The sequence below is a fragment of the Falco naumanni genome, chromosome 1, assembly GCF_017639655.2.
Source record: "Falco naumanni isolate bFalNau1 chromosome 1, bFalNau1.pat, whole genome shotgun sequence".
Lineage (NCBI taxonomy): Eukaryota > Metazoa > Chordata > Aves > Falconiformes > Falconidae > Falco > Falco naumanni.
Genome location: NC_054054.1, coordinates 104,160,435 through 104,188,428, shown reverse-complemented (window position 1 = coordinate 104,188,428; position 27,994 = coordinate 104,160,435). Strand labels below are relative to the sequence as shown.

The 27,994-nt window shown below is 42.4% G+C and overlaps 1 protein-coding gene across 4 annotated transcripts; it reads right to left on the bottom strand.

The window, feature by feature from the left end:
- Position 1: 1 nt before the first annotated feature.
- Positions 2 to 27,360, bottom strand: UBE2G1 (ubiquitin conjugating enzyme E2 G1). Of its 4 annotated transcripts, XR_005830741.1 has the most exons (7): positions 27,084 to 27,360; positions 11,842 to 11,944; positions 8,511 to 8,608; positions 7,258 to 7,436; positions 3,421 to 3,544; positions 1,367 to 1,402; positions 2 to 1,252 (listed from the first exon to the last, which is right to left on the bottom strand). XR_005830741.1 is itself a non-coding variant. In XM_040613722.1 (6 exons), the coding sequence occupies exons 1-5, from the start codon at positions 27,127 to 27,129 to the stop codon at positions 3,458 to 3,460; spliced, it is 513 nt and encodes a 170-aa protein (XP_040469656.1). In that variant the 5' UTR covers positions 27,130 to 27,359; the 3' UTR covers positions 2 to 1,252; positions 3,421 to 3,457. The 4 variants fall into 4 exon arrangements, 3 of the variants coding, with proteins under 3 accessions (XP_040469656.1, XP_040469675.1, XP_040469668.1); XM_040613722.1 differs by lacking the exon at positions 1,367 to 1,402 and having other exon boundaries at positions 27,084 to 27,359; XM_040613734.1 differs by lacking the exons at positions 2 to 1,252; positions 1,367 to 1,402 and adding an exon at positions 1,409 to 1,755.
- Positions 27,361 to 27,994: the final 634 nt, after the last annotated feature.

Below are 27,994 nucleotides of genomic sequence, written 5' to 3'. Positions count from 1 at the left end.
ATTATTATTGGAAAAAATTATATTTTGGAAGAACTCACTACAGAAGGTGACAGAATTCCAAAAATCAAATTACATGAAAATATACATCGCAATTTTCTTTGTACATTAGGTGAGGAAAACTCTGAAGTAGAAGGCAAAGAATATGAAGGGCCACAGAAGAGAGAAAAGGGATAAGGAGGGAAACTATTTTTGATACCAAACCCAGATCATTTGAAAGCCTACAGATGTGCATGCTTGAACTCAACCTTGAGAAAAAACAAGCCTCCCACACACACACCCCAACCCCACAAACAGGCAATGAAAAAGGCAAAAAAAAAAAAAACCAAAACCAAAACAAAAACCATAAAAAGCAGCTCATTCCTATCTTGGACTAAATTAGTCAAGTGAACTTCCAAATGAAAGCGCTCAAGTCCTGGAAGTCAAAAAACCAGCAGGCTGCTCAAGGGTGCTCCATGGCCAGTTTTATTGCTATACCCAATTCAAGAAGTATGTGCAATTGGGTTTAAAAGAGGAGTGGGAAGGAGAGGAAAAAAAAAAAAAAAAGAAAAAAAAAAAGCAGCAGCACCTTTGAGACTACAAAGGTCATCACAGAAGAAGACACAAGTAATTGATAGCAAATCCTTTCAGGGTTTAATTATGGAAATTTTAAGTTCTGATGGGGAAAATAAAAGGGAGCACATTTCCAAAAACAAAAAAAAGAGATACTAAACTTTAATAAGCAAGAGATTTTAATTAAGCATAGGTGGGTCAAAGGAAAATTAAAGCAGGGGGGAAAAAAACCAAGACAACTTTATCCTAAATTGGTTTTAGTTTAACATGCTTCGCAAGTTGTTGTGTTTTTTTGTTTGTTTTTTGTTGCTTTTTTTTAAACTGATAGGAAATAATGAACAGGGAGAGAAAAACCTGCTAAAATCTTTAGAATTTACACGATTCTATTCCTAACTACAGACAGCATTATTTGGTACAATGTGTATTTGTGGATGTACATGAACAGTATATATATTATCCGGATCATGTTGTGCTATGTACACATCTTTACAATTCTTCCTGAAGGTTAAAGCAGTTCATTAGATTTCAAAATGCGTAATCATCTTGTGTTGGCACTTGTTAGGCTCTTGTCAGCATTGATAACTGGCATGTTTTATTGCAGCCCAGTTCCAGCCAGTGTTTGCCAACTTGTAACAACAGAAGTCCAGCAATAGGTGGGTAGAGTGCAGGAAAAAAAACAGTGCCATGTTTCTCAATTGGAGACCTACAAAGAAATCACAGGTATTAAAATAAAACCCCTCACCACCTCAATTATTTTAAAGATGTTAAACAGTGTTTCAAGCACGATCATCATTATTTGTTCAAGAACTTCACATACCTCTAAACAGAAGATGCATAAATTCAAAGTCATCACCTGAGAAAGACTCGAGTTAGTTCAGCATACTGTGTTTCCAAGCTCAACTACCAGACTCTTGGGCTCCTGTTACTCACGTTGCTTGTCAAGTGCATAGTGTATAAATGTTTCCTTATCCACACACAGGGCTAAACACTTGTAGATTTATCACTGAAACTTCCGTGCATCACTTACTGTGAATGATGGATGCTGCTTCAACAGCGAAGTGCAGTACAAAATGGCATAGCAGTGCTTCATTAAGCAATAACACCACAGCTATCAAGGTTTGAAACCAGCTATACGGCCCCTTCTCATCCAATTCATTGCCCATCACTTACTTAGGAGGAGTCACCAAGACTTAGAAAAGCTGTCGCCTTCCAAAAAAGCAATAGAGCCAATTACTTAAGTATTTGTCATGAGTAAGTGTTTGTCATGAGCATTGTTTCGCTATGGCCACGTTTAACATGGCAACAGAGCCGAGGTTATTTAAGGATACTCTGGAGTGTTACTCACAGTTACTCCCTTTCTCCAAGACAAAAAAAAAAAAACAAAAAACCAAAAACTGTCAGCTGCATTAACAATCCTTACATTCCAGTTACAGGCAATTGTACAAGACATTCAGTTTCTTTGCTTAGTCTTTTGATCAATATTAAGCAGTTTTCATGCTCTCTCTCTATTGGAGCAAGTTCTGTTCAATCAAAGCATTTCTGCAGATAAGAGACACTGCAGTACTAGTTTGTCACAGATGGAGCCTTCCCCCAACCCCCACAATTCTTACAAGAGCCTGAGAAAGGAAATATCTTCTGTACAACCACAGTGAAGAAAAACTAACTAGCAGGAGCATTTAGCAAGCTGTTCTAGTTGTTCAGACAGTACAACCCCTCTAAAAACATGCAGTGCCGTATTTCTCTTCCCCCCGTCCAAGTTTTGTATGCTGAAGCTAACTACTACATATGGTTTGGGGCTTCTCCAGCCAAATGGGTCAGAGTATTTATTCGCCAAACCGACCACTAAGAAAAGGCAGCTTCAACATGAAGCCCTGTTTTGCTTTGGAAAGCACGAGTGGGAAATTATTAGCTAGTTGAGGATGTTTTTCCTTGGCATAGCAAGGTTAAAGTGACCAAAGGCCAGGTATTTAAGGGCCACATTTTAATACAGAGCTGTCTACAAGAGTTTATTGTAACCAAAAAAAAAAGTCCCATTAAAACCAGGATGGGATTGTTCAAATTAAAGTTACCTTGAGTCAGAAGCTTGTTTTTAACAGGGCAGCATGAAGTACACATATCAATAGCTACTCTTAGGTTAAAATTTGTCCAGGCTCTCAGATACACTACAGTTCAGTTTCCACACAGAGCAGAGTTGTTTTTCTGAAGCTATTCCTGAGCCTTCCTCAGTTAAAAAGTTTTTTTGAGCTGCTGAAGAGAACACCACTTTTCTTGATATTATTGACGGATAATATCTCAACTTGATCTTTTCTGATATGCTAGTCAACTTTCTATTAAAATTCCCACAAACACCTGAAGCAATCATTTCCAAATGGTTCTTAACAACCTCACTGAAGTCTTCTTTAAAACCTACATGCAATATGCCACCAACATCTGCAAGATAAATTCCATTACATATATGAACTTGAGATAGCAAGACAGGATGCTTTTAAGATTTAAACAAGCGCTCTTCACAGTAATGAACATTAAAGGAATCATTACTCCCTTCTCTTACAGCTCTAGTAACCCCTAAGTGCTATTAATAAAGCAGGATGAATACTGTTTAAGAGAATTTCAACTTCTGAACAGCATAAATGAAAGAGTACTAGAGAAGTTCCCCAATCTTGGCTGAAAGGGCTGTTACTTCACTTGAAAATTCTTTTCATCTTTAGTATTGCACACAGCCAAAGAACTCCACTGAGACCATGCAGCTGAGAAGAAAGGTTTGGGGTTGGCGGGGGTTTTTTTGCTTTTGAGAAAAAAAAAAAAAATCAGCAACACTTAATCAGGAAATCCTCAACTCAGTAACTGACTTGTCTTCAGAAGGATACTTACCCTGAAAAAAGTGAAGCTACTAGCTGCTGAATAAGTGTCACTCAAAAGCAGTTTCTTGGCTTTTTCTTACACAGCGGGCAACTTTTCTTTTAAATTCTCCATTTCTGTCTTCTCTCCATTCTTTCTGTAATTGAATAGACAGCTTTCAGATGTCAGTCCTATAACAATGTACAACTTCTAGGAAGACTCTCGGTATTTGTGTTTTCAGACATTAGCCATCTAGTCAACACCTAAATTTGCTTACAATCACGGAGCTAGTCACTGAAAAAACGTGACATTCGGAACTTTTGAAAGCTTGCTCTGGGTTTCTGTGCAAGCTGCTCACAAGACAGTGAGGACGTGGCCTTTTTCCCCCTTGGATTTTAGGCATCCTCCAAGACTAACTTGGTGGCTACCAGTATTTCACAATGTCTAGGCTGACATCTATTTACTTCAGCCTGTGAAGCAGCAGCAAACTCAAACTGTGAGCCACAAGCTATTGCTATGGGGTACAGAAAGTGTCTTTAACTATGGTGATGAAAAAAGGTACACAGCCACTGTGGAGCCAGTAGTTATTCTGAGATTTTCAGGACAGTTTCAAATCCCTCTCAATCTAGCCAGGACACTCCAGGATAGAAATACAGAAGTCACAGTACTCAGAAGAGACACAGCAGTGTCCTCCCAAAGAAAACACCCGTAGTTAGACACAGCTGCAAGATACTGGCTCCATAAGACAGACCTTAACAGAATACTGAGCACACCTATGGGGATGGTCTCTGTGACAGGTATCTGATTGCAGAACTGCATAGATTAAGAACAAAGATAAAGATGAACAGGAAGCTAGGCAAGCAGGAACTCTGAACCCAGCAATGTGCATACCATGCTATCACAAAAACCCATAGGGAAAAGTGCAGCCAGTTTTAAGTGGTCTATGCCAGCCTCATGATGAGCTCAGATGGAAGCATAGGAGCAGCATACAATTAACTAAGGCTGACGCGTTGGGTGCTGCCTTACAGTTAGGCAAGAAGTGGTGGGAAAACATGAAGAACACCTTATTTCATGAAATAATTTCTACAGTTCTTAGTTTTTGATATAAGCAATATATTCTTACTGCAGGAGTGAGGGCAGGGGTTGAAAAAAACCCACAGTTTTATCTGAAACAACCTAACATGCAACACATTTTTACCCCCCTACTTGGAGTAAAGGCTGTGGCACATTTAAGTGAAAAACATAATAGGATAACTGGCATATCCTAACATTCACCACCCCCAAAACTCAACTAACCAGTCAGCACATTGGAAAGCCCAGCATCATCTTTCCAGTGAAAACACAAATAAGGCTACTAATTAATTTGTTCTTTTTCAGCAATTAATAGAACCAGCATTTGGTTCCTTGGATTAGGACATAGGACAGCTTACACAAGATGGCTTAAGGCCAAGAAAAAGCATTGAAATTGTGCCCTCCTAGCTTCAGATTCTTAGGTTTTCTTTCTAGTTCTATGAAGCAAGTGTTCAGAACTGAACAGCAAGCAAAGTTACCAATTTGACAGCAATCTCTCCAAAACTCTCAGGTCACGAACTGCTCTATTTGCTTCCCACAATACCTATTCAGGCTCCTGTCCCTCATTTTTCTCCCACTCCAAGGCAGTACTCCAACACGCATAGTTCATTTTTCTAGGAAGCAGGTATATCTCCTGATCTCATAATGCCGTGAACTTTCTGTGACACTTCATTCTCCAGACTCACTTAAAACTGGAACTGAATGAAAGCTGACAAATTATCTTTTAGTATCCACCAAATACTGTTGCTGCAGTAAACTTGTACTTAGTAAACCAAGAAGACATCATCTTGATTACAGCTCCGAATAAAGCACGTAAGCTGCTGATTCTTTGTTACCCTAAAAAGTACGTTTTGGTTAACATTAAGAGGATGCAATCTACAGTCCATCAGGGATGCTAAGCTGCTCAAGCAGCACATGAAATTTGTAAGTTACTTGAAACATCTAATAACACAATCCGAAAAAGTTCCTAGCATCCCAGGTGATGCCTCAGCATTCTCTTCACAGTCAGACTTGGATTTATGTTTCTGTTCTTTGAAGCTGGACTAAAAAAAAAAATAAAAATCTGTGTTTTAAGACGTTCTCAACCTTTACCCTAAGATTTAGAAAACTATGAATTTGTTTACATCTCTAAGGAAAAAAAAATAAAATCCTGAAGTAACCAGCAGAGTAGGGCACAGTACAGAAAGATTAAAAAGCTTGTGACACCAGGAAGGTGACAAGTATATCTAAAAGTATAAGCTTTCTCCAGTGTTAGGTCAGCTACATTCAACATACATGAGTCTGTAAACTGAGGAATTCTAATTCTACTTTTAGCATTTCATTAATAACTTGCTCATTCCAGTGCTCTCAAGTTTGCCAGCAGAACAGTCCATGTGTCCTAGGTAATTGTTTCCACCAGTAACATGACTCAAGAAGAGGAGTTCCCACACTCAAAACAGCATTCATCTGATGTAGGGAATTCTTCACTACAGCTTTTTGTGTTTGTTTTTCTTCCTATTAAGTTTGTTCCACATACAACTATTCCCATGATGATTTTTCAGCAGAGCTCAACCACCTTTGGAAATACTAGCAGCATAGTAGATCAAAGGCTTCAGAAAACTACACTCCCACCCACCTGGGGAAGGTATAACTAGCTTGAGAGAACACGGTAACATTCTTCTAGAAAACTTTGCATCTTCTGATTACTATCTCCACCTTCCTCACTCCCCCAGTTAAAAGACCTAGAACTTCTCTTTTGTGAGAGGACAGCATGTATTAGTCACTCCTGAACTGCAATTCCAGAGTAATTCAAAGGAATGTTGGTGCATCTCAGATGAACGTGGCCTGTAGTCTGCTCCCCTACTCTCCTCTAGAACTGAGAATTTTTTTCCCTGACGACCACAAATCATTATTAATCTAATTGTTACTCTGTTAGCTGTTGGCTCTCTAGAAGAGCTGCATTTATGTGTTTATACACCCATGCAGAACAGGCCACGCTCCAGAAACTGTATGCTGCGTGAAACATTTGCATCTCACTTATGACAGAAGCTTTACTGTAGATCTACCCTGGTCTTCAACTATAAAGCTGGCCTTTCTTCCTCACTCGGCCAGTCACCCTAGTCTGGGACAACACTTCCTCCAGAGTTGGAGACCAGACGCCCAGTGAAGCTTTCTCAAAGCACAGAACTACACAGTCAAACCTACTACTTTAATCCATGATCCAGGAAGACTGCTGTAGACAGCGGAATGCAAAACATCACAACATAATTATACTGAGGGACCCCACCACATTTTTGCCTTCCATTCAAATCAATAGATCTGTTAACAGGTTATATAATCACCAAAAAAGAAAATTTGGTGCACTGATACTAAGAACCAAAATAAGTTTCCGGAATACATTAACTTCTGCAACTAAACTTAATGGCAGTTGTAACCACTATGTGTATATAGACACACAGGATTTTGCAGCTAGCTTCCTTGAATTTTCGTTAAGACTACAGAAGCTGAAGTTTATCCATTGAGTATCTCTGTGCACCATTATTTACTATAAATAAATGCAATATTGCACAGAGAAATTAAATCACTGCCTATGAAATCTGACTGCATCTTTCCTTTGCAATCTATAAAAAGTTTCCCAGGGCTAACTAGTAATACTGTTTCACAACGTGACGGCTCCTCCCATCAAAAAGGTATCCTTAGCCTGTGATATAAAAGGTTCTTCCAAAAGTTACCATACTGTTCGTCAAACTAGAAGCAAAACTCCATTGTACGTTTAGATTTCTACACTGAAGACAAATGGCAGACCAAGAAAAATCTTACCGCTGCATCAACATTAGCAGGAGAATCACCATTGGGATCTGCCAGCATAGAAATAACACTAATCATTATAGTTTCCACTGTGTGAATGGGAAGCCAGCGTTCCTCAGGTTTTTCATAGCCATATTTGTCTTCTCCAGGCTCATGAAGAATTGAAATGCAGACATCACCATTCTTGTCAACTACAAAATAGAACAAGGCATATTTCAGTAATGAACAACATGCTGGCATATCTTCAGGATAGTTATGGAACTGTGAATCTTCACTCCAGCTAGTCTGAAAACATGTTACTGAAGACAAAAAGGAAAGTAATTAACTATTACAGAACTCAGTATGTAATAAATAGGGCTTGGTGGAAGTCTTACTATGCCTAGACTTCTGGCAGAGAGGGCACATGGGGAGGAAGAGCTTAATTCTAACATTGTGCTGCAGCTTTCAAGACTATTTAGATAACAGAAAGTTTTAGTGAAAGTCTAAGTTCAGCAAACTAAAGTGACTTTTTTTCCACAGCAACAGCATCAGCTGGATATTAGTGCAATATATTAGGATATGATCTAAACTGCTGGAATTAGAAACTGCCTGACAAGTACTCTGATATTTCCAGAGCTAGAACTGACACACCATCAAAATATTCCCTCCATCCCTTATGATGGGAGCACTGTGCTTGCCTCCTCCCAGCTTTCAACATCTACAACTTCGTTAAGGACTTCAAAAACTGAAGAGCGTTCTTCCTTCCCAGTAAAAACCTTCTTCCATTTTATTTTACCTTCCCATCTACATCCAGCAACCCATAAGCAAATGAAATGTTAGCAGAAGTCTTCTTTGGAGGGACTCAAAGATGCTGTTATTTCCTTTCATGCTTCACCAGAGAAAGAACCTTGGGCCTTCTATAATGAACTGTCAGGTCAGTAATATTAAGATGAACTGTTTGAAGGTATAACAAAAGGCAGCTATAGAAGTCACATCCCTCCTCAGACCAGAATTTTGCACTTCAGGAAAAAAAACCCAAAAATATCCCTGAACAGTTACCAAGAATTCAAGAAGCTACTTTCAGTAGCTTCTGAAAATACTTTAGGAGCAGTGTCTCAGAGCAGCACTATTAAAAACTCTGACAGTTATTACTTCTTTATGAAGTGAAGATGGCAAAGTAAATGCAGAGTTTCATATTCCCAAAATGAACAGAAACGTATCCATTCGTCTTCACCACATTTTAGTTCTTAATTGCATAAAGAAATTGAAACTTTGACATTTCTTACCATTCGGATGCCAGATTTCTGTGATGAATTTCATTTTTGGCGGCCTCAGCGGATAGTCTTTTGGAAAAGTAAGATGAGCCTTGAAAACACCACCTTCACTGGGGAATCAAAAATATCTTAGTAGAGTTTCTTGCAGGCTTAAACTGAAGACTGGAACTTATTGATGTATCAAAAAGCTCTAAGTTTACCCCTCACACAGATTAACATCATGTCAGTAATTAACGGGTACCAATATTTCCATATGCAATGCGAAGAAGAGTTTCCAGATTGAGAAGATACTGCCAGTTTCCTGATACTGTATCTTTTTTAGGATTAGAATGATGTTCCAGAGGGGAAAAACCACACACATAAAAAAAATCAAACAAAAAAACTGCCAAAGAATTCAACATTTGGAATTACAGCTTACATTTTTCCTCCTAGTACATTTATTAACAGAAGAAAAAAAAATTGCCAGTAAGTCCCTTCTCAAGTACAGCCCAGTTTATTTTCCTCCTTCAGACATCTCAGTCCTCATTTCTTGCTATCAGTCTGCAGCAGTGAACCTCAGTGAAAAGTAGCAGAAATATTTATAGTTGTGCCTACAGCACTACTTTGTAAAAAGACTTCCAATACTACCATTTCAACACCGAGCTAAAGGGACTCAGAGATGACAGTGAGGTGTTCTACATTAGTTACCCACTAAACTGGAAAACAATATTAAACAAGAGACATCCAGTTTTTATGTGGAGTCACAGGCCCATATTTAACTAAGGTGACAGGTTGTTGGTTTGGGGGTGTTGCTTTGGTAGGGTTTTGGGGTTTTTTTTGTTTGTTTTTTAATAGCTAGGTTTCAATACCTAGGAATAGTCAGTCCCTTTTGTGAGGGAGGGGAAGGCCTCTATTAAATGGAAAGCCTTACAGATGGAGTACTTTGCTAATCTAACTAATGTAACATTTGCCCCTGTTACCATCATTTCTTGTAATTGAAGTTTAGAATAAAATTTGAAATGGCAAAGGCAGAGATTACAAAAACTGGAACACAACCTCCAAAGAAGGTGGCACAAGATGTGCAGTATGACAAGCGACTCCTCAGGAGCCATGCAGACAAAGTAATTGGTGTAGAAAAGACACAGCTGTTCAGTGCAGGGTTTTTTTTCCCTTGTATTTGTAAAGGAGTAGAAGCCAGCATCCAAAGCCCACAGGCTACTGAGAAAATAACAAGTTTTACACCACAAACCAGAGATGTGCAGTTCTAGCAAGTGTCTCAAAAAAAAAGCAAAGCACCCCCAAACAACAAAAACCACACACACAACACAGCCCCAAATCCAAAAATCACTAGATCTAAGTGACTGGGCTCTTAAAATAAAGCAGCTGAAGGCATCTGAAACCACAGCATTCATTTTCCACAAGTTTTAGAAAAGGCAGGCAGTTTCCAAAGAATCCTTGACCCTGGGAAGGGTAAAAATTCCAGAAACACTGGCTTTTTAACATCTGTACTAGCCAAGACAAAAGGAGAGTGAGATTACATTCGTTGATAGCCCCAAACCAGTTAAGTCATTTCTTTTAACATGAAAAGGCTCTTTTCCCTTTCTGAAGGAGCACATCCTAAAGCTACTAGGCTGCATGGCACCCCTGGTTGCTCATCAACTACATATAAATAGAGTTCTTTAACTGCTTTCTAATGTATATCCCATTAATTAACTACAGCTGTCAACTGATTGCCATTTTAAGCAACATAACTGATAAAGGGGTCTCTGCCAGTAGTCATGCACCGAGTCTAAAGTCTTCTTCAGTAAACTTAGAATAAAGTAGGACCAGGAATGAGGCTAAAATCTGAAAATTTTGAACCACCTGATTAAATTATTATGTTCTACTGTCATCATAAGATGGACCAGGGAGGAAGGATTCAGTATAATACTACCTTGAAAAGCAGCAACTAGGGACTGGAAGAGAAGAGAGCTTCTTAAGCTAAAAAGCCTCAGAACAAGCTCAGTGCCTTACTGAAGCAGGGAAAAAGTGGTATTGCAATTCTTAACATACAAGAAGAGGTTCAACTAGAAGCAGTATTTCTTTACTGACAGTATTTATAAAGCAGCCATGAGAATGTAACTGAGCCACCACAAGACTGTTCAAAAAAGAGGTCAACAACGTTGGAGACTTCATCTCATGCAAGACTTGAGAATCACAATATGGTGAGCTTGAGGAGAAGCAAAGCAATTTGATTACTATGCTGAAGGACTTACTCTTCAGACAGAGATATACAACAACTTCATGTTGGAATAAAATTGACCTCCAGTAAATGTCACTAGGCTTTCTGTATCAGTTATTCACTACTGGAACAGCTTAATGAAGGAGAACAGAGTTCATCTTCAAGAGGTACACTTTAAATTGACCTCTTCTGGGCACAGAACCTTTTCCCAGGAGCTAGAGTAGATGATCACATATAACCTCTACAAGTAAGAGGAATCATTCCTGCCAGAGGTTTTTTTTCCTTGGTGGTTGGTTGCTTTTTTGGGGGGGTTGTTTTGGGTTTTGTTGGGGATTTTTTTTTGGGGGGGGGGGGGGGGGGGGAGGGGGGAAGGGGGGGAGGTGGCAAAGGGGAAGGAAAGGACTACCAAAAATGAAAACAACCAACAGCAAAAGGAAACAACAAACCACCAACTGCACTACATGCGCCAGAGTGCTTCAGGTATACAGCAATGCAAAAACACAGTGAACTTAGAAGTCCAGGAAAAGAAGTTACTGCATAGTTTTGTGCTCAAGTGTCAGTTAAAGAACCTAGTCCTTAGGATAAAGATAGAAGCTTTTGGAAGCCCACCACGCATGGTTTGCCAATAATTCAAATTTGATCAATACTGAAGTACTCTACATCCCACTAGGAAGTTCTCCCATCTCAAACTGAGAGGACTCGAGGCTAACACTACAGTCTGTTGTGGTTTCCCCAGCTACATCCCTCCTCAGTATTTTCCTACAGCCACCAGCATGAAGTTGTAATGGCTTAAAATTGTACTATCAGCTAAATTAGGGCCTCGAAGCAGTAACAGCAAATAGTAGATTATACTTGCCTTGCTTAAATGCATATGAAAACAGTAGTTGCCTCTAAGGATTACCTATTCTTTCTCACTTCCATACATGTGCAAAGGGATCAGTGTTGTATTCTACCAGTGAAGCAAAGCAGTTTAGAACTTCTATAAAGCACATTCAGCTATTTACAGGTATTTTACTAGCAACAGAACACCATTACCTAACTTAGTCAGTATGAAGATTTAGGTTAACTGCTACTCACATAGACCAAACTAGAACTAGTAAATCCAAGTTCACTTAAGTTTCTGTATTAAGTATCAGTACTTACTATAGTGTATCTGGAGGACCAATAATAAGGACTTCCCATCGATAAAGATCATTGTCATCTATTAAGCCCGCTGAAAAGCCTTCCACTGGATTTTTGTTGAGCTCTGTGTAGGAAAAAGAATTTAAGAGTGACTTTAGGTGTCTATGATACGCATTTCCTGGTTTTGCTCATGCCTGTATACGTGACCAAAAAAACCCATGACTTCCAGTGACTTGGCACCTACTTGCTGGCCTTATGGCCTGGGTAAGTAACCTTAACTCCCTACCACACACAACAGCATGCTGCCAGAGCTGAGACCCATAGTCTGACTAACACTAAATACATCATGAGCAGAAGGGCCATAATAACTCAAAACCGTCAGACACTGTCTCCTAAACTAGGTACCAACAGGTGTACATGCAAGTCAGAAAACAGATTTTCCACTAATAAAAAAAAAAAACATACTGCTTTGCAAGAACTCTGAAGAGCCAGACTGAACTAAAGTCTATCTTTAACTCCAGAAAACGTTAAGAGAAGAAAAAAAAAAATAAATCACACTATGTTTTTATTTAAAAATAACATCCTACTTCCCTTTAATGATTCCCCCCCCCCAAAAAAAAAATATGAGCATTTGAGACCTGTGCTCAGTACATTCTGGAGCTAATGATTTACTATATTCTGAACTACGAGAAGAAAGCATAGGATATAAACTGTTATGCTGCTCAGTTTTGGGGCATTTTACTGTTTCTTGTGTTTCACATTTTTATTCATCAGTGATAAGCAGTACAGGATTCTCAGTTTATAGGCTACTTCATATAGTTACTGCCAGATATAAGGCTTATCTGGAAATAGCTATGCAGAAGTCAGGCCTAGATGTGGACTCCACTGAATTTCTGGTTTCAGTCTGCTCCAGGAAAAAGCCTAAGATTTGGAAATAAACACCTCAAAAGAGTTCTGCCTAAAATTCAGCTTGGGGGCAGGGGAGGAAGGGGGGGAGCACATCTCTTTACTGATACCTTTGGGTTAAAAACTAACTTAAAAGCCATACTGATGCCAAACTGAAATTCTTGATCCAGCATTTCCAACAGTACATACAAAGTCCTTGTGGATCTTGGGTGTTTAGGATATGGGAAAGGGAGAAAAAGTTATTCCTTCAACTGGACAGTAATTTCCAGATTAAAGCAGGATTTTTTTGTTTAGTTTTACAATTACTACTGCACTTATTTTAAATACTGTCAGACATTATACAGCCCTCACTACTGTATTCCACAGTACAGTTAGTCTACATATTCCCTCTTTACAAACCCAACAGCTGTACTTTGTGTTGATTTGTACATATTAGACTTGAGTTCAGAGGTCCTTCTAACGCCCTCAGGCACATGCAGAAGAACTTCAAGTGCAAATGTCATACCTCCATGGAGAAAAGGCTACCATTAAGTCCAAACTGATTTGCCCATAAGCTTGCAATCACTATTTGCCAGTTAGGTTCTCGACTATTTAAAGCATGGTTAAAATAATGCAAGAAGAATCAATTCAAGGCCTACACAGAAGACTAAGTCCACACGGGGAAAAGAAAGTGCTCAGACCACATGAAGGACCAAGGTCCTGAAGATGTAGCTCAGGAATACCAACTTAGTTTGGCCATTGATAATTCAGTCAGATTTATCCACAAAGTGACTCAACGCTAAAATCCCAAGAAATGTATTGGAAGGGCTTTTCTTAGAAGCTACTCAGCAGGGGTTTAGTCAACACACTAGGGTCAACCATTCACTCTCCAAGTTGCAGGACAAAGACTTAGGTATTGATTCAAATCAATATGTTTTCTCAAGACTGTCCTGAAACAAAAACGTACTATCACAGGTTCTTTAACCAAAATGCAAAGATGCAGGCTTCAAAACCAAAACCTATTAGTATGGCCCCACCTCCACTAAGCAGACCAGTTCTCACCCTCTGGCATCTACGAAACTTAGTGGAAACATCTGCATGAGCTTGAGTAACAGTTCCATTTATTTTTAGATGGAAGGGGCAGAGAGACTAGGTAAGCATCTCACATGAAACAAGGACTTCAGTAGTCCCTTACTACCTCCCTACTACAGACATTCCACCAACATGAGATTTTTAAAAGTTCCATCACATTAGTAGTTGAATGTGTTTTCTCATGCAGAATTTTATTTTTAAAATATGTTTATACCTCGGACAATAAGGCCATCTCTGTTCAGGACATTTAAGTAATCTTCTGGATATCATATTAGTATTGTAATACAGAAGATCCAGCATAACTACTACAGAAGTTAACAGAAAGAGTGCAAATATTATTAGAGTATCTCACCTTAAGACTTTCAAACCTTAATTTAAGCCTCCAAAACACAAGTTTCGTCTTTTCTGCACTTCTACAGGGAGAAAAGGGTTAAAGCCAAGTTCTGTGTAAACTGCTATACTCAAGCTGCTCATATTTAGCTTCCTTATTGTTTGCTAGTTATCACTTCTCAGTGATAAGACTTTAAACAAGCCTGCTCGAAGTTAAGACTCTGGAAAATTCAGCATGCTTCCATCCATCTAAATACATCACACTATTTTTGAGTCCAACATACACATTTTCTTTTCTGTTTCTTGATTCATGCCATTTCAATTTCTTTTTACATGTCTCAGCCTCCAAATAAATTTTTAATCCTTAAGTCCTTTGAAACATTTTTCATGTACTTGTTCCCAATGAAAGCCAGCTCCTAACTCTGACTCATACCCAAGACCCTGCAGCACTATATTGTAAGAGAGCTTGTGAGAAGGAACAAGATTGCTGGATGCCAACTCTTGTAATGCAGAAAATCTGTAAACTGTATACTGACAGCCATTGACAAAAGTGTTCAATTACAGCAGTTATGGCAATGTGCTTAGTGGATGTTTATAAAGCAACTTAGATGTTACTTCTTTCACAGGAGGTGGCATCGGTCTCTGCTTGTACAAGGTTTAATTTTCCTTCCCTGGTAACAATACTGAAGCATAATTCAAACAGCTACTGCTTACATCAGTACTTTAACTTAAGGTAAAACAACAGATATAAATTCAGGCACCTTCTCCATTAGAGGTACATAGAATTACCATAGCCAAGTTAAAATCAGCTTTTCCATCCAGGTTATTCATGCTAAACTGAACATCAACTAACGGCTGGTTGGCAGACAAAAAAGGAAATCTCAGGAAAGTTTTGCACTGGGACATGAAAATCATCATCCTTGGCTGCTTTACCATGGATAGCTAAGGGCTGCTACTTATTAAAACTTGCAAACACTGAAGCCTAGGGCTTGGTTTTGACACACAACACACACGCTCCCCCGATATTGCCAGTGCTGCGTATCAGAAAAGTTAACTAGGGGTACCAGCCTTTACTTATCTCTTCATGAGCTGAGACTCACACAGTAGCGAAACCCAAGTACCAAAAAATCCCAAATGAACACCACCATGGCAAGAAAGGAGCACACACACACACATATGCTGTACTCCCAGTCACAGAAGTCTGCTGCTGGGCAGAGGGACAGGTGCCCACCAACCAGAGCCTCTGGTGACACTGACACTTCACCAGGAAAACGAGACACCTGTTCTCCACGTCTGTCACTTTCTACCAGCTACAGGAATTAACTACTTGCAGCCTGAACAGGAATTTTCCTAGATGAACACAAGGATGATAAATACAATCCATAAAGCGAAGGATTCAGTTCCCTCCTCCAGGCAGGGACAGGGGAAACAAGCTCTTGGTGCAGGTCCTCTTCAAAGCCCTGTTGAAGAGCTAGCCTGCGAGTCCTAGGAAAGCAGAGAAGTCAGACACCAATAAAGAACTGGATCCCTCCACGTTATTTTTCAAGACTTGATTTTTCTTTTGAGATTTCTTGTTTAGCTAAATATACACTGTACTTTTTAAATGTAAAATGACTACATTAACACATTTCCATCATATCCACGCCTAAATAAGTGCAATTTACTTGCTACTACTATGTATTTCATTCTATGGTTTAGTATTTCTGATAGTTTAACATAACAGAAATTTTTCTTTCCAGAGGAAAAAAAATAATATATATTCTTACAGTCTCGAAGCAGTTTCAGGTAAAGTCCTTCACAGCTCAAGCAGCAGCAGCCAAAGGAGCACAAACCTGGACAGCTGCCAAGCAGCAACATACAGGGAACAGAATCCTGTGGCTGCTTATAAATTAGACATTCAGTTCCTTGAATCCCAGTCCTGAACCAATACCTGATTTGGGAGGCGAGGAAGATGAAGGGCTCATAATCCAACTGAGTTGTTTTAAGGCCAGAACAGACTTTAACGTCCAATGCCTACCCTCCCACATGATCCGCCAACACAACACAGCAACACAGTGCTCCTTTAGCAGTTTAGCTCTTACTGAAGTAGAGCTACAGTTACCATTGCCTTAAACTTGAGCCAACACAGTACCATAAACTGTGCTTCCAGTCTCAGCGTCTAGTTTACACCAAGCTACTGATGTTCCCACACTCACTAAAACTGCCTTTATAGAAGCCAAGAGACTTTCACCAATCCAAAAGCACAAACAGCGTCAACAAAAATGACTAAGCAGAAAGAGCCCCATGGCTACATGTAGCAGCTATGCACGGCATCTAAACTTTTCAGCTTGACGTTTCACCCAGCCAGCCACTGCATATGAACACTTCAAAGTATTTTAAGCTACGTTACAGTACAAAGCTTTCAAAAAAATATAAGCTTCTATATTATTTTTAATAGCAGCCTCTTTAGTAAGTTACACAGTGGTTTGAGTTTTGTGTAGCCCACGGATTGAGTCCAGCACAAAACCAGAGACCAGACAGCCCAAACCCCAGCTAAGGCTTCTGGAGAAATCATCTCGCTGACTTACATACATGCAGTTCCCAGCACAAGCAGGCCATATCAGAGCTTTACGGTCATTATACATTAGGCTTTTTTTTTTCTTGGTTGCTTTTTGGGAGTCTCAGCACCAGTCCAGGAGCTTCAAACAACCGTATAGACTGAAAATCCTTGTTCTAAACTGTTTTTCTCTGTATCCCAAGCTGTGACTTCCATATAGTTGTATTAATTAACAGAGGACGGCTATGATCTCCAAGATTTTCCTTTCTGCCTGCATACCCAGCTGTAAGTCTCTGATTCTAGAAGATTAAGGGCTGAGATAACCATAAAAGTAACATGATCTCCATGTACAGATGTATTCTCAGAGCTCTCCATAACACCTACTTTTATCATGTTCCATCTTGCTCAAGCTCATCCAAAAAGTTCAGACAAAACATAGCACAAGATAAGCACACACTTCTGGTAGCCACTTTGGCAGTGACAAATAAGGTAGCAATTAAGCATTTTCAGTTTCAGGAGGACATTGTAATTATTTTGGAGTGAGACTGAAGCAGTAAAAACAAACCTGTCTCAAGAAGAGATTCTACCAATCCGTTCAGCAGCAGCTTTAGGTTTGACGCTCAGTTTTAGCCTGGCAACTAATTAATTTCCAGTGCTGCATGCGTCACCCCCTGTTGATAAGGGCAGCATTGCAGACTTCTGCAAATCTAATTCTCCTCTCAGTACACTGAATTTGTAGGAAGGATTGTATAGTTAGCATTAAAGGGCAAGTTGCTCACAGAAATCACCTCAGTGCTTTCTGCACTGCTACATCAACATGCTTTGCTTGCCATCTCCTCAGCTACACCTGTAGAAACTTCCAAGGATTTGCACAGTGAAGCATGTTTTGGAAGGATGGAGGACAAGGTTGAGCATTTTGTTTGATTTCTGGTTTCACTCCAGATCAACTTCCTAGCCAGGGCCACAGCTCAGCTCAGTAAACAAGAGGACAACAGCACTAACCCAAAGTGAAGAGGCAGAAGCTCCTGTACCCACTGCTATAAAACGGTACTATAACCTTAATTCACAGACTTGAGAAAATTGACTACACTGGAATTCTTTTACCAGTAAAGTGTCACATTATTCTAGACATAAGCTAAGAATAAAGTTTCTTGATTGTCTATGTTCTGTAGCTCCATGTTCGCATGAGTTGTGGCACACCTGAAGACAGACAATGGGAAGTTCAGGTTAGCTGTTCAATTGAAAACTGACTCTTAACACACTAACTAGAAGCTCGCAGGTCTTTGGTACTGTCTTGGTTCTTCAGGAGTTCCCCACAGTCCCTTAAGTCCACAGAGGTGGCCACTGATAGACAGTCATGTTCCTTTAGACACTAATCTCAACTTGAAGGTCTCAAGGCCAGCTCCTTCACAGTCTCAATTAGGCCACAGATACCCAGCTACCAATCCGACCTGGCAACCCAGTTTACCTGGCCCACTGGCTGTTCCCATGCACCATTCTACCCGAGAGTCACAAAGACAGGCAAGGATAGAGATGACCTGTTTTGAGACATTGTCCTTCTGCAGCACCTTTCATATGTAGAAGCCTTCTGTGTACACACACTCAAGGCAGTCCTTTTCCAGCATCCCATGTTTAACATACATACTCCCCATGATGTGTTTGCTATTAAGCAAATGCCTGAACTCATGAACTTAACTAACTGTTGAGTGCAGCGTGCCTACTAAGTTTTGTTTCCTCAAGATGAAGGTGGTGTTCCACTTACTTTCCTGTCCAAATCAGCTTCTACAAAACACTGGAAATAGAAAATGTACTGATGAAAACCTTTTAATCCTGTACTATTGTTCAAAGCTTTGAAGTATTTATGCTTCCAAAATTAAGATTCTCAGCACTAAGTTTAGAACATATGTTCAAATATAATCAGTCATGGTGGAATTTTGGTAGAAATTGTGATAAACTGTTTCCTGAAGAGGCCTCTGGTCAGATTGCTTGAAGCATGCTGTGCATCCCATCACACTGGAATCTCGCAGTTCCATTTTAACCTGGGTGATGTAAGTTGAACAGGTCTGTTGAAAAATTCCAGTAAGGTCCAAATTTTGAGGGGAAGTGGTATGAGGGAAGAAAAAACAGAGACAGTTAAAAGGATTGGAAGAACCCTGATTCTGAAGTCCATCTTGGAAAGGAAGCGAGTATCTCACCAGGAAACATTCAGTGGTTTGTCCACAGTCAACTGCAGCACAGGGCTACTACATCCATCTATCACACTCAGTACAACAGAAATACCACCTTCATTTTATTCTCAGTGTCCAATACATGTTTCCACTCTTCAGAGTCAGACAGGTATTAGGCGGGTACAGGCATCTGCCTGTGTTTGAGACTATCACCCTTAGCCACGTTCAATACAGATCTTATCAGGATAAGTAGTTCCTGAGACTCCATGATTATCTCATCCCAAGCAGATGTCAGAAACAGGTCAGATGAATCACACTCTACATGTACTCGTATCTCTCATCTACAAAGGAGCCTACAGAGCTTCAGCTGTCAAATTCTAACAGTTGTATGCAGTAGACAAGTATCATCCTAGGTGCCAGTTGTATTAATGCAACTGAGTTTGGCATGGACAGGAGAGTTAATTAACTTCTTAACAGCTGTTTGCAAATTACCAACAGACTACAGCTACAAAAAACTTCCGTCCAAGTACCTTCTGAGCAGTCATATACACAGAAGTCATGAAAGAGCGCTGTTGAACAGAGCCAACAGCTCTAGAATGTGTGTGGCTTACATACAAGAATAGAACATAATTCTAGGAAATCCACCAGAAAGTCTGTATCACAAGACTATGCCATGGGGAGATGTTAACATCCAAGGAGTTCATCAGAAGCTTTCCTCATCATATGCATGAGTTGTTGTGCAAGTCAAGGACACTTTTCCAGCTTGTTTTCTCTTGCTTATAATACGAATAACAGGTTTGCGTATCATAATTTGACTTACATTGTTATTCAGAATTAAGTAATTTCCCTAAGTGACTCCTGACAACATCACCTTTTAGATCAGCACCAAGTGCAAGCCAGCTGAAAAAAAACCCAGCCAGCTTGACTTACTAGGTGGTGGTGTGCTGACTGCATGGAAATAGGTTTCCCCTCACTAACAATTCACATACAGTCTTCCTGTATGCAAAAGCCTTTACAAAGGGTTTCTATCAAAAAGTCTTTAGCATTATTCTAAACCTGTAGAAGCAGCATTAACATTCATGCCCAGGAGAGCAGTTATTTTTATGGAATCCTATTCCATTAGATGGCTATACTTAGTGTTCTTTAAAAGGTCTGGATATCTGATCTCTCTTCCACCTGATATGCCTTGGACCTCAGAGTACGAAGGAGAAGCAAATATGAACATTTCCACTTGCAGGGTGGCCTAAAGCTCAGATCTACTAGATTCCCTACGTGAAAGATCTTGCCAAGACCAGTCTACTGACAGATATCCCCACACCACTGAAAACAAGCACGCAGCAGGTGCAACATGGTGATAGCACAGGCCTGCATATGGAGTGTTACCCAGATTCTGTTCCCATATGTTAGGACAAAAAGCAGACAGGGCGAGTTTCAGAGAGTCATATGCCCTTGTCCTCACCCAGGCCACCTGCTCTTCTTTCTCCAGGCACCTAACTTCACACACTCATTTTAGTATTTGGTTAGTTCATACTTTCAGAACAGCAGTCACCTTTCAGTTCTGTTCCACTTCATTAGAATCCAGTCTCTATGCTGGAAACAATACTGTACTTTAGATCAGAACCAAGGAGGTTGCATTAAACAGCTTAGAGGAAGAAAATTCAGCAGAATGCCTATTTGAGGCAAACAAGTTTTACCTGCCAAGTTCACTTATTCCCAAACTGTTTAGAATAGGGCTTCGGGGGAACTAACAACTTGTACCAACCACAAAAGGGACCAAGTAATCCTATCTTAGTTGAACATGCATGTACAGTTCCAAGTCTTTCTTGCATTAAAAAAAAAATAAATGAAGAGATACAGAAGAGCCAAGGCAGAATCAGTTATAATTACAACATGTGACTTTAAATAAAGACTATTCACTCTACTTGATATATCCCCAATCAGTTTCTTTTAAACAAAAACTTATAGCAAATACACAAATCTTTACAACGTACAGTTCTGCAGCAGAAACTCTCAATATCAAAGCTGGAATCACTATCAATCACATAAGGCAAGACATTTTAGTGGGATCTGGGTGATTTAGCATCTGCAAGTAAATATCAATAAAGCAGGAATTTTTCTAATGAAAGTATTTGCTCAATAGATATTAATTTTGCTCCTTATTTCACAGGATCTCCAGCAGAATTCACCCATTCCACTATTCTCTACCAGAACAGAGAGAAATCGCTTTATTGTCAGATCCAGGTATGTTCATACTTTGGTGTAACTTACAAGGCTTTGTTTGGGGGGAGCAGAGAAAGAAAGAACTCATAATTTACAGCAAGCTTGCTTCTTTCCCTGAAAAGTTAGTAAACTGACCTAGTCAGAGCCAACTGTCTCTGACTATAGCTGCCCCATCAAGGAGTAAGCTTACTAAGCAGGTTGTTATTGTTTCATGCTGTTCAAGCAACTGGTTGAGTCACCAAGCCCCTCCGTTCTGAGGTTTAGCTAAACCTCACTTTCCAGAACTGCCAGCACACCTGAATTTTTGCTCTTGTGACTGCTGTCATAAATACTTCTTTCTTTGAAGAGGCAGAGTTCAGGTTATTTCTGCAAGAGGAACATCTGAAAAACATGCGCAGCTAGTAAAGTTTGCCACAAGTCACATCCATTATGTTATTTGCAGCGTAACAGAAATCCAGGCTGTTTGTACTGCTCAGCCTCTAGTCACTGTAACACAACATGTTTAGCAATGATCCTATCTATAAAGTCAGCATGAACAAAGTAGCTTTGATAATTCTGTCAACACATCCTCACAAAACCCATGATTTTCTTATTTGCTATAATAGGGCCCTACACTGCAAGAACGTTAAGGTGAGTAGTACACACACATTGTACCTAAACATCGCAGAAAGCATCAGAGGAACAAAGATTGATGATTATCTAAAATTTAACAGAGTCCTTTTAAAAAATATGGAGAGGGATTATAGCATTTTAAGCAATACTGAAGTTAAGTTTGACATATGCAGGACCCTGGAGTCTTTAACTATTCAGGATAATACAGAGTATTACTGGCCAGACAAACAGACGTCTCCAAGGAAGCTAACTGGCAGACTAGCATCAACTTAATACTTCAGATCAGTGCCACTCGAATTATTAGCTTGTAGGCAAACCTACTGTAAGCCAGTAAATAGCTGGTACTCAGCTGTAGACAAAGGCTTCTTCGACAACCAGCCACCTAAGAGAGATGCCATCTCAGCTTCGATCTATAAAGTCACCTTAATTCCATAATTCCCTCAGAATTCACTCCTCAGATTTTTTTTTTATACATTAAGTCCTATGTAATTGACAGAAATACAACCAGTTTAACATTACATTGCAAGATTTTTCCACAACAGGAAGTAAAAATTGTTGAACTGTCACATTAAATATTTAATACAGTTTTCCAACTTGCTAATTTTTAGTTATGTTTGTGCTTTGAAATAGGATCTGTATACACTTTAAATTGAAATAATGCCATGTTTCTCATGTTCAAGAAAAATATTGTGTGGGGTTTTATGTATCCCGGGTTAAGGAATATTTACAACACAGTGCAACTGGGCCAACAAGGGCATGGTTTTTCCCCCATTTTCAGTGATCCACGTTTATGTTAAAGAGGACTTGCACTTCTGGTTCCACTGTGCACTACTGACTTAACTGCATGCTCCCTACATGATTTTGCTGGTTGAACTAGACAGGTCTGCCTACTCCAACAAGTCTCTGTGTCAGCAAGGATTTGGCAGAAAGATGAAATAAAAGCATTCACAGAAATGCCTCAGTCTGCAAAACCCTTGGGCTTGACAGCTCTGGAGACTGGATGAGAAGCTTTACACTCTCAGTTGTCTCCTGCCTCTTTCTAAAAAGAGTGCATAAAGTTTTGGGGCTGTACAGAGAACAGGGTTTATCTGCCCCCTCACCTCCCTTGGGGAGTGAACTTCACTAATCTGGTGCTATACCAGTCTGCATACTTCTTGTTGCCTTTTTTCTGGAAGTTCAGAGGCACTTCATTCTTCTAGTTTTTCCTGTACCTTACCCGTAAGAAGAAATGAACAGGTCATGCCTTCTCTTTCACATTATTACCCATCCATAACAAAGTGCCTTTCTCCTTTAAAAAAAAAAAATAAAAAAAGGACAACTGTAAGAACAAATACGTTTATTGCATTCTAAGATACTTCCAGAAGCTGCTAGAGCTTACAATTATCTTGGTTTCAGAAGGAAGAGCCATTTAGCTTCACAGATATCCATAGAGAAGAACCTCCCTTCAGCTCTAGTGAGTTAGACTAGCACTCTTACTGGCTTTGTTAGTCAGAGATCTCCAGTCACCACTTTCTTTGAGCACTCAGAAAAACATTAAAACTATCCAAAGTTATGACTATCTTAAACTGTTCTTGTGCCTAAAAGGGGGCAAACATGTCAATATAAAAACAGCCACTATACTAATTCCCTCTTGATACAGTTCAGTATTGTATTAGCAAAGGCACTGTGAAACCATTTAGTATTGGGGGATGGGGGTGGTCACGACACACAAAAAACAACTCGCATCTAGCCCGAAGTTACATTTTGTGACTGTCATTGAATATCCCTTCTCTTAAAGCATTATCAGCATCCAGAATACACCAGTTAAGTTCACAAGTGTGTTGTATATATGGTGTTGTGGTACTAGTTACCTGCTCAAGTTACAATACAAGCCAGCTTGCTCCAGAAAAAAATAGAAGTCTATCTTCATACACTTATTGGAACAACCTGGGATTACATTGTCAAGTTGTGTTCTGTGTTTTGATAAGACCCCCTGGGTTTAAGTCTCACTGACAACCAAGAAGACTTACCAGTTGACCTTCATTTTAACAAAGCCTTCAAGAATTAAACCAACTCATTAACGTGCTATGAGCCATTGACACTTTCCCCATAATGCCTTTATTAAGAACCAAAGCATACGGGAGACAAGAGAAGTAGCCATTCTGAGAACTACTGCTTTACATTCCTTTCTCCTCCTGTCATTGTTTGGGTTTTTTCTCCGTCTTGGCATTGAAAAGAGCTGTCCAGGGTCTCACCCATTAAAGAATTTGTATATTCCTCAACTGCTCCACCATTATATGGGTTTCAGAGTCAACCTCCCTTCGCTTCTGGATGTCTTGCTCCAAGTCTAACAGCTCCAATTTCAGATCTCTCGTGCCTGAATAATGCTAATTTGACAAGTGATTGCTCTAGAACAATTTAAACTAATTTAGATCACATAACGCATATCCACTGCCTGTTCGCTGTTCTCCAAAACCCAATTGTTAGGCACAACCCAATGACTCCACCACACTGCACATACCGTGAAAGCTACATGTATCAGGACTAAAGCATCAGCCCCACCAGGTGCAAAAATACCACAAAGTTGATTTTTGTTTTGATGTAGAACCAGTAGCATGGGTGTAAACAAAAGGGACACATTGGAGCAGCTGAGACTTGGAAAGAGACAGCCAACAGTAGGGAAGGAAGATCAGACATCATGAAGCTCTCAGTCTCTGCATTGCGACTTCAAGTAGCCTGCCATCAGAAAAAGCAGTGTCAGAGTCTAGTTTCAGCTCAGTTCAGATGTTGCTTAGGTTATCACATATGGAAGAAACTACTTTCTTTCTCAAGACAGTTACTCCAGACAGGGCTTCTGTAAAGTTCAAGACTTTTCTTCAGTAGACGCCACACACTTAAGTATGCACACTCAAATTTGCTTTTAAAATGGCTTCAGTATTTTTTTAATACATGTAAAAGGATACCAAAGTCACTAATATTATTTAAAACACAAAAATATTACATAAAACACAAAAGGAGCTGCATGTTACATGCAAATGGTGGCACTACTTGAGTCAGTACAGTTGAGTCAGTACCAGTAATAGTGGCAACTGGAAAAAGCTTCCTAGTTTTTACCATTACACAAGAAGCCTTCAGTAAAGATCGAGCAGAAAGGTAAACAGAAGTCAACTCCCAAATCTAACCGTCTACTTGCATATCCAGCAAGCCTGGGCTTAGAGAAGGTCTTAAGACATCACAAGACAAGAAAAAGAAAAAGCAAACACAACTACACAACAGAAGCTGACAGCTACTACTTGTTGTGAAGAGGCTTCAGCTAAATGTTAAACTTTCTTTCACGGAACACAATTAGTCAGTTAAAAAAGAAACTCCAGGCAGCCACAGAACTATATTAGGTTATCAAATGTTCATTTTTATCAAGTTAGACAGCAAGTATTCTACATTATTGCTTCCCTAGAGGGATCATTTATAGGGAAGAGAAGTTTCACATCAAATCCAGTCCAGAGCTCCTGTGGTAAGCCTATACCTAGTGTTATTAGCATATCCAAATGTGCAGACACCTTACTGAATGTCAGTAACAATTTTAGTAGTTACTAAGGCATTTAGAGGTGCATGCTTATGGTCAGCAGTGCAGCCAAAGTAGTATGAGGGTTTGGGGTTTTTTGTTTTTGGTTGGTTTTTGTTTTTTTTTTAAGAATGTCACCTTAATGGGGTAAAAAAAAAAATCTTGTGCTAATTGTTAACTACGTTGACGTTTCTCAAACTTGTCATCAAGTAAAACCAGGAGATAACGCTGGAGATGCCACAAACACGTCACCTAGCTCGCTGTACCTGGTTACAGCGACTTCACCTCCTTACCCCTAACAGTGTCGGTTTCCACCTTAGGCTTCCAAAGGCATTCCTGAAGCCTGGGGCCAAAAATCCTCCTCCAGGAATTCCCGTGCCCCTCCGTGTCCCGAGCTGTATGGCTACTCGGCAAACTTCGGCCGCGGCTGTACGCGCCTGCGTTTAGGTACACCTAGCGCGCATTTCCTTATCTGGGTATGAAGCAATTTTTTTTACATAAGGGACGAAAGAGGCGACGGGGCTCGCCCGAGGTGCCGGGCAGACCTGCGCGTTTTCTGGAGGGGGTGCCCGAGCGCCGGCCGCGGCAGCCCGGGGGCACATGTGCGAGCGGGGGAAGGGGGGCGGCCGCAGGCCCCTCGCCGCACCCGGCTGCCGGCTCGTTTCTCTTTAAATCTGGCAGCCAGCGACACATGGAGCTGCATTGTGCGCCCCGCCGCCCGGGCGGCCCCGCGCATGCGCGCCGAGCCAGGCCAGGCCAGGTCCCCTCGGCGGCGGCGGCCCAGGCCGGGCCAGCGCGCACGGCCGCACGGCCGCCGCGGGACAAAGGCGGGGGCGCGGCGACACGGAGCCGAGCTGCCGCCCCGCTGCCCTCCGCCGCCATCCCGCCTCGGCGGGCCCGGCGCTCCGGCCCTTCCTGTCCCCGAGCCCTAGCTCCAACTCCTCCTTCCCGCACCCGTCCCGCCCTCTCGCCCCCGGCGGACCCTCTCGCCCCTCCCTGCGGGCTCCCCCCGCACCACGCGGCGGGCAGCCCCGCTCGCCCTCCCCCGGGCCGCCGCTCCCGGTGCTTCCCGGTCCTCTCCCCCCCGTCAGCGCCCGCAGAGCCCCCGGCTCTTCTCCTGACAACAAAGGGGGAAGCGGGCTCCCCCTCCCGATCCGCCCTCCCCGGCGCAGGGCACGGGAGGTGAGGGGGGAGCCGGGAAGGGGAGGCGGGACGGGGGCACCTCAGGTCCCCGCAGGAAGGTGCGCGGAGCGGGGCGAGTCACCCCGGGCCTGAAGCACCGTTTGCAAGGGGGGGAACCCTCCCCCCTCCGCATCTTTTCGGGGCCTGACAGACATCTCCTCACGGCAGGGGCACTTCCCGCACACACACCCCCGCTGCGGGGAGGAAGGCTCCGGCTCCCTTCACCCCCCCACCCCGGGAAGACAGGGCCACAAGAGGGACCGGGGAGGCTGCCAGGCACGGGGCGGGGGGGAACGACGACGGGGACAGGCGAGCGAGGCCGCTGCCAACCCCCACTTCCCTGACGGGACGGGGGCAGCGAAGGAAACGCTCCCCCCGCCATGACGGCCCTCCGCACCCCTCCCCCCGGCTCCCCTGGCAGCGATCGCCAGGCAGGCTCCCCCTCCCCCCCTCGGCCTAGTTCCCTCAGCTCCCGGCTGGGCAGGCGAGCGGCGGGGGGGGGGGGGGGGGGGGGGGGGGGGCTGCCATCTCCCCTTCCCCCCTCACACACACAACACACAACCCCGCCGGCTGCCCCCTCCGTCGAACCCCTTCCCCCACCGCAGGCCCCGGCCCGGCCTCCCCACCCCGCCGCCCCCCGCCACCCCCCCCGCAGCGGATCGCCCCCCTCCCCACCGCCGGCCACCAGCCCGGCTACCTGCTAGTTGTCTCCGCAGTAGCAAGGCAGACTGGAGCTCCGTCATTCTCCCCCTCTCAGCCCGGGGAGGGAGTCCCAGCGGCGGCGGGGACGGTGCGGCTCCTGGTGCTGCGAGAGCCCGAGGCGGCGGCGAGTGGCCCTCAGCCCGCCCGCACCGCGCCCCTCGGGGGTCTGGCTCCGCGCCGGCCGCCGCCACAGCACGCAGGGTCCCTGGCAGGGGCGTGCGGCCGTGGCTCCGTGCCGCCCTCCTCCTCCTCCCCCCGCCCGCCAGGAATTTCTCTGCACTCCGGGCCGCGGCACGCAGGCGCACTTCAGACCGGCCGCCGGCTCTTCCGCGCCGCCATCTTGAGAGGGGAGGTAGGGCGGGTAGGCGGAGCGAGCCGTCCTTTGGCCGCCATGTTGAGAAGGTCCCTTCCCGCCCTCCCCCCCCGTAAAGCCTTAGCTTCTAGGGAAGGAGCTCTTGCTGAGGGCTTTTTTCAGGAGGGGATTAGCGTGCTGTCCCTTTACAGCATGGTGGTTGTGCTGCCGGCTGCTGCCCTGGCTGCCCTTGCTTGGCGCCTCTGAGGGCAGAGGGGCTTCTCCTGAGGGACAGATGGCTGCTCCCTGTGGGGGACACCTCTTCCCTCAGTTACCACTCTGCACAAGACTGTTAGACCCTGGGCAGTAAGTAACAAAAGCTCTCTGAACATTTTGTTTCTCCTCAAAGCCCTGCTTGCCCTCAGACTGCTGCCATCTCCCCGAGCCAGTAGGATACATGAAGTTTTGAGGAGGGGCTAAACAGAACAGGCTAAAAAGAGTTAGCAGCTGCTGCATGAAAGTTGCTCATGTAGGATTGCTGCAAAATGGAGATTTTTTTGTCTGTGGGTGTGAGGGGGATGCTGGGGTGCATGCCACCACGCTGAAGATGTGCT

What these genes read in the sequence shown, in the direction of transcription:
- UBE2G1 (XM_040613734.1), bottom strand. Translation starts at nt 27,129, where the DNA reads ATGACGGAGCTCCAGTCTGCCTTGCTACTGCGGAGACAACTAGCAG. An exon ending in ACTGCGGAGACAACTAGCAG is followed by an intron (nt 11,945 to 27,083) that starts GTAGCCGGGCTG and finishes TTTCCTACACAG; the next exon opens with AGCTCAACAAAAATCCAGTG. An exon ending in GGTCCTCCAGATACACTATA is followed by an intron (nt 8,609 to 11,841) that starts GTAAGTACTGAT and finishes TTGATTCCCCAG; the next exon opens with TGAAGGTGGTGTTTTCAAGG.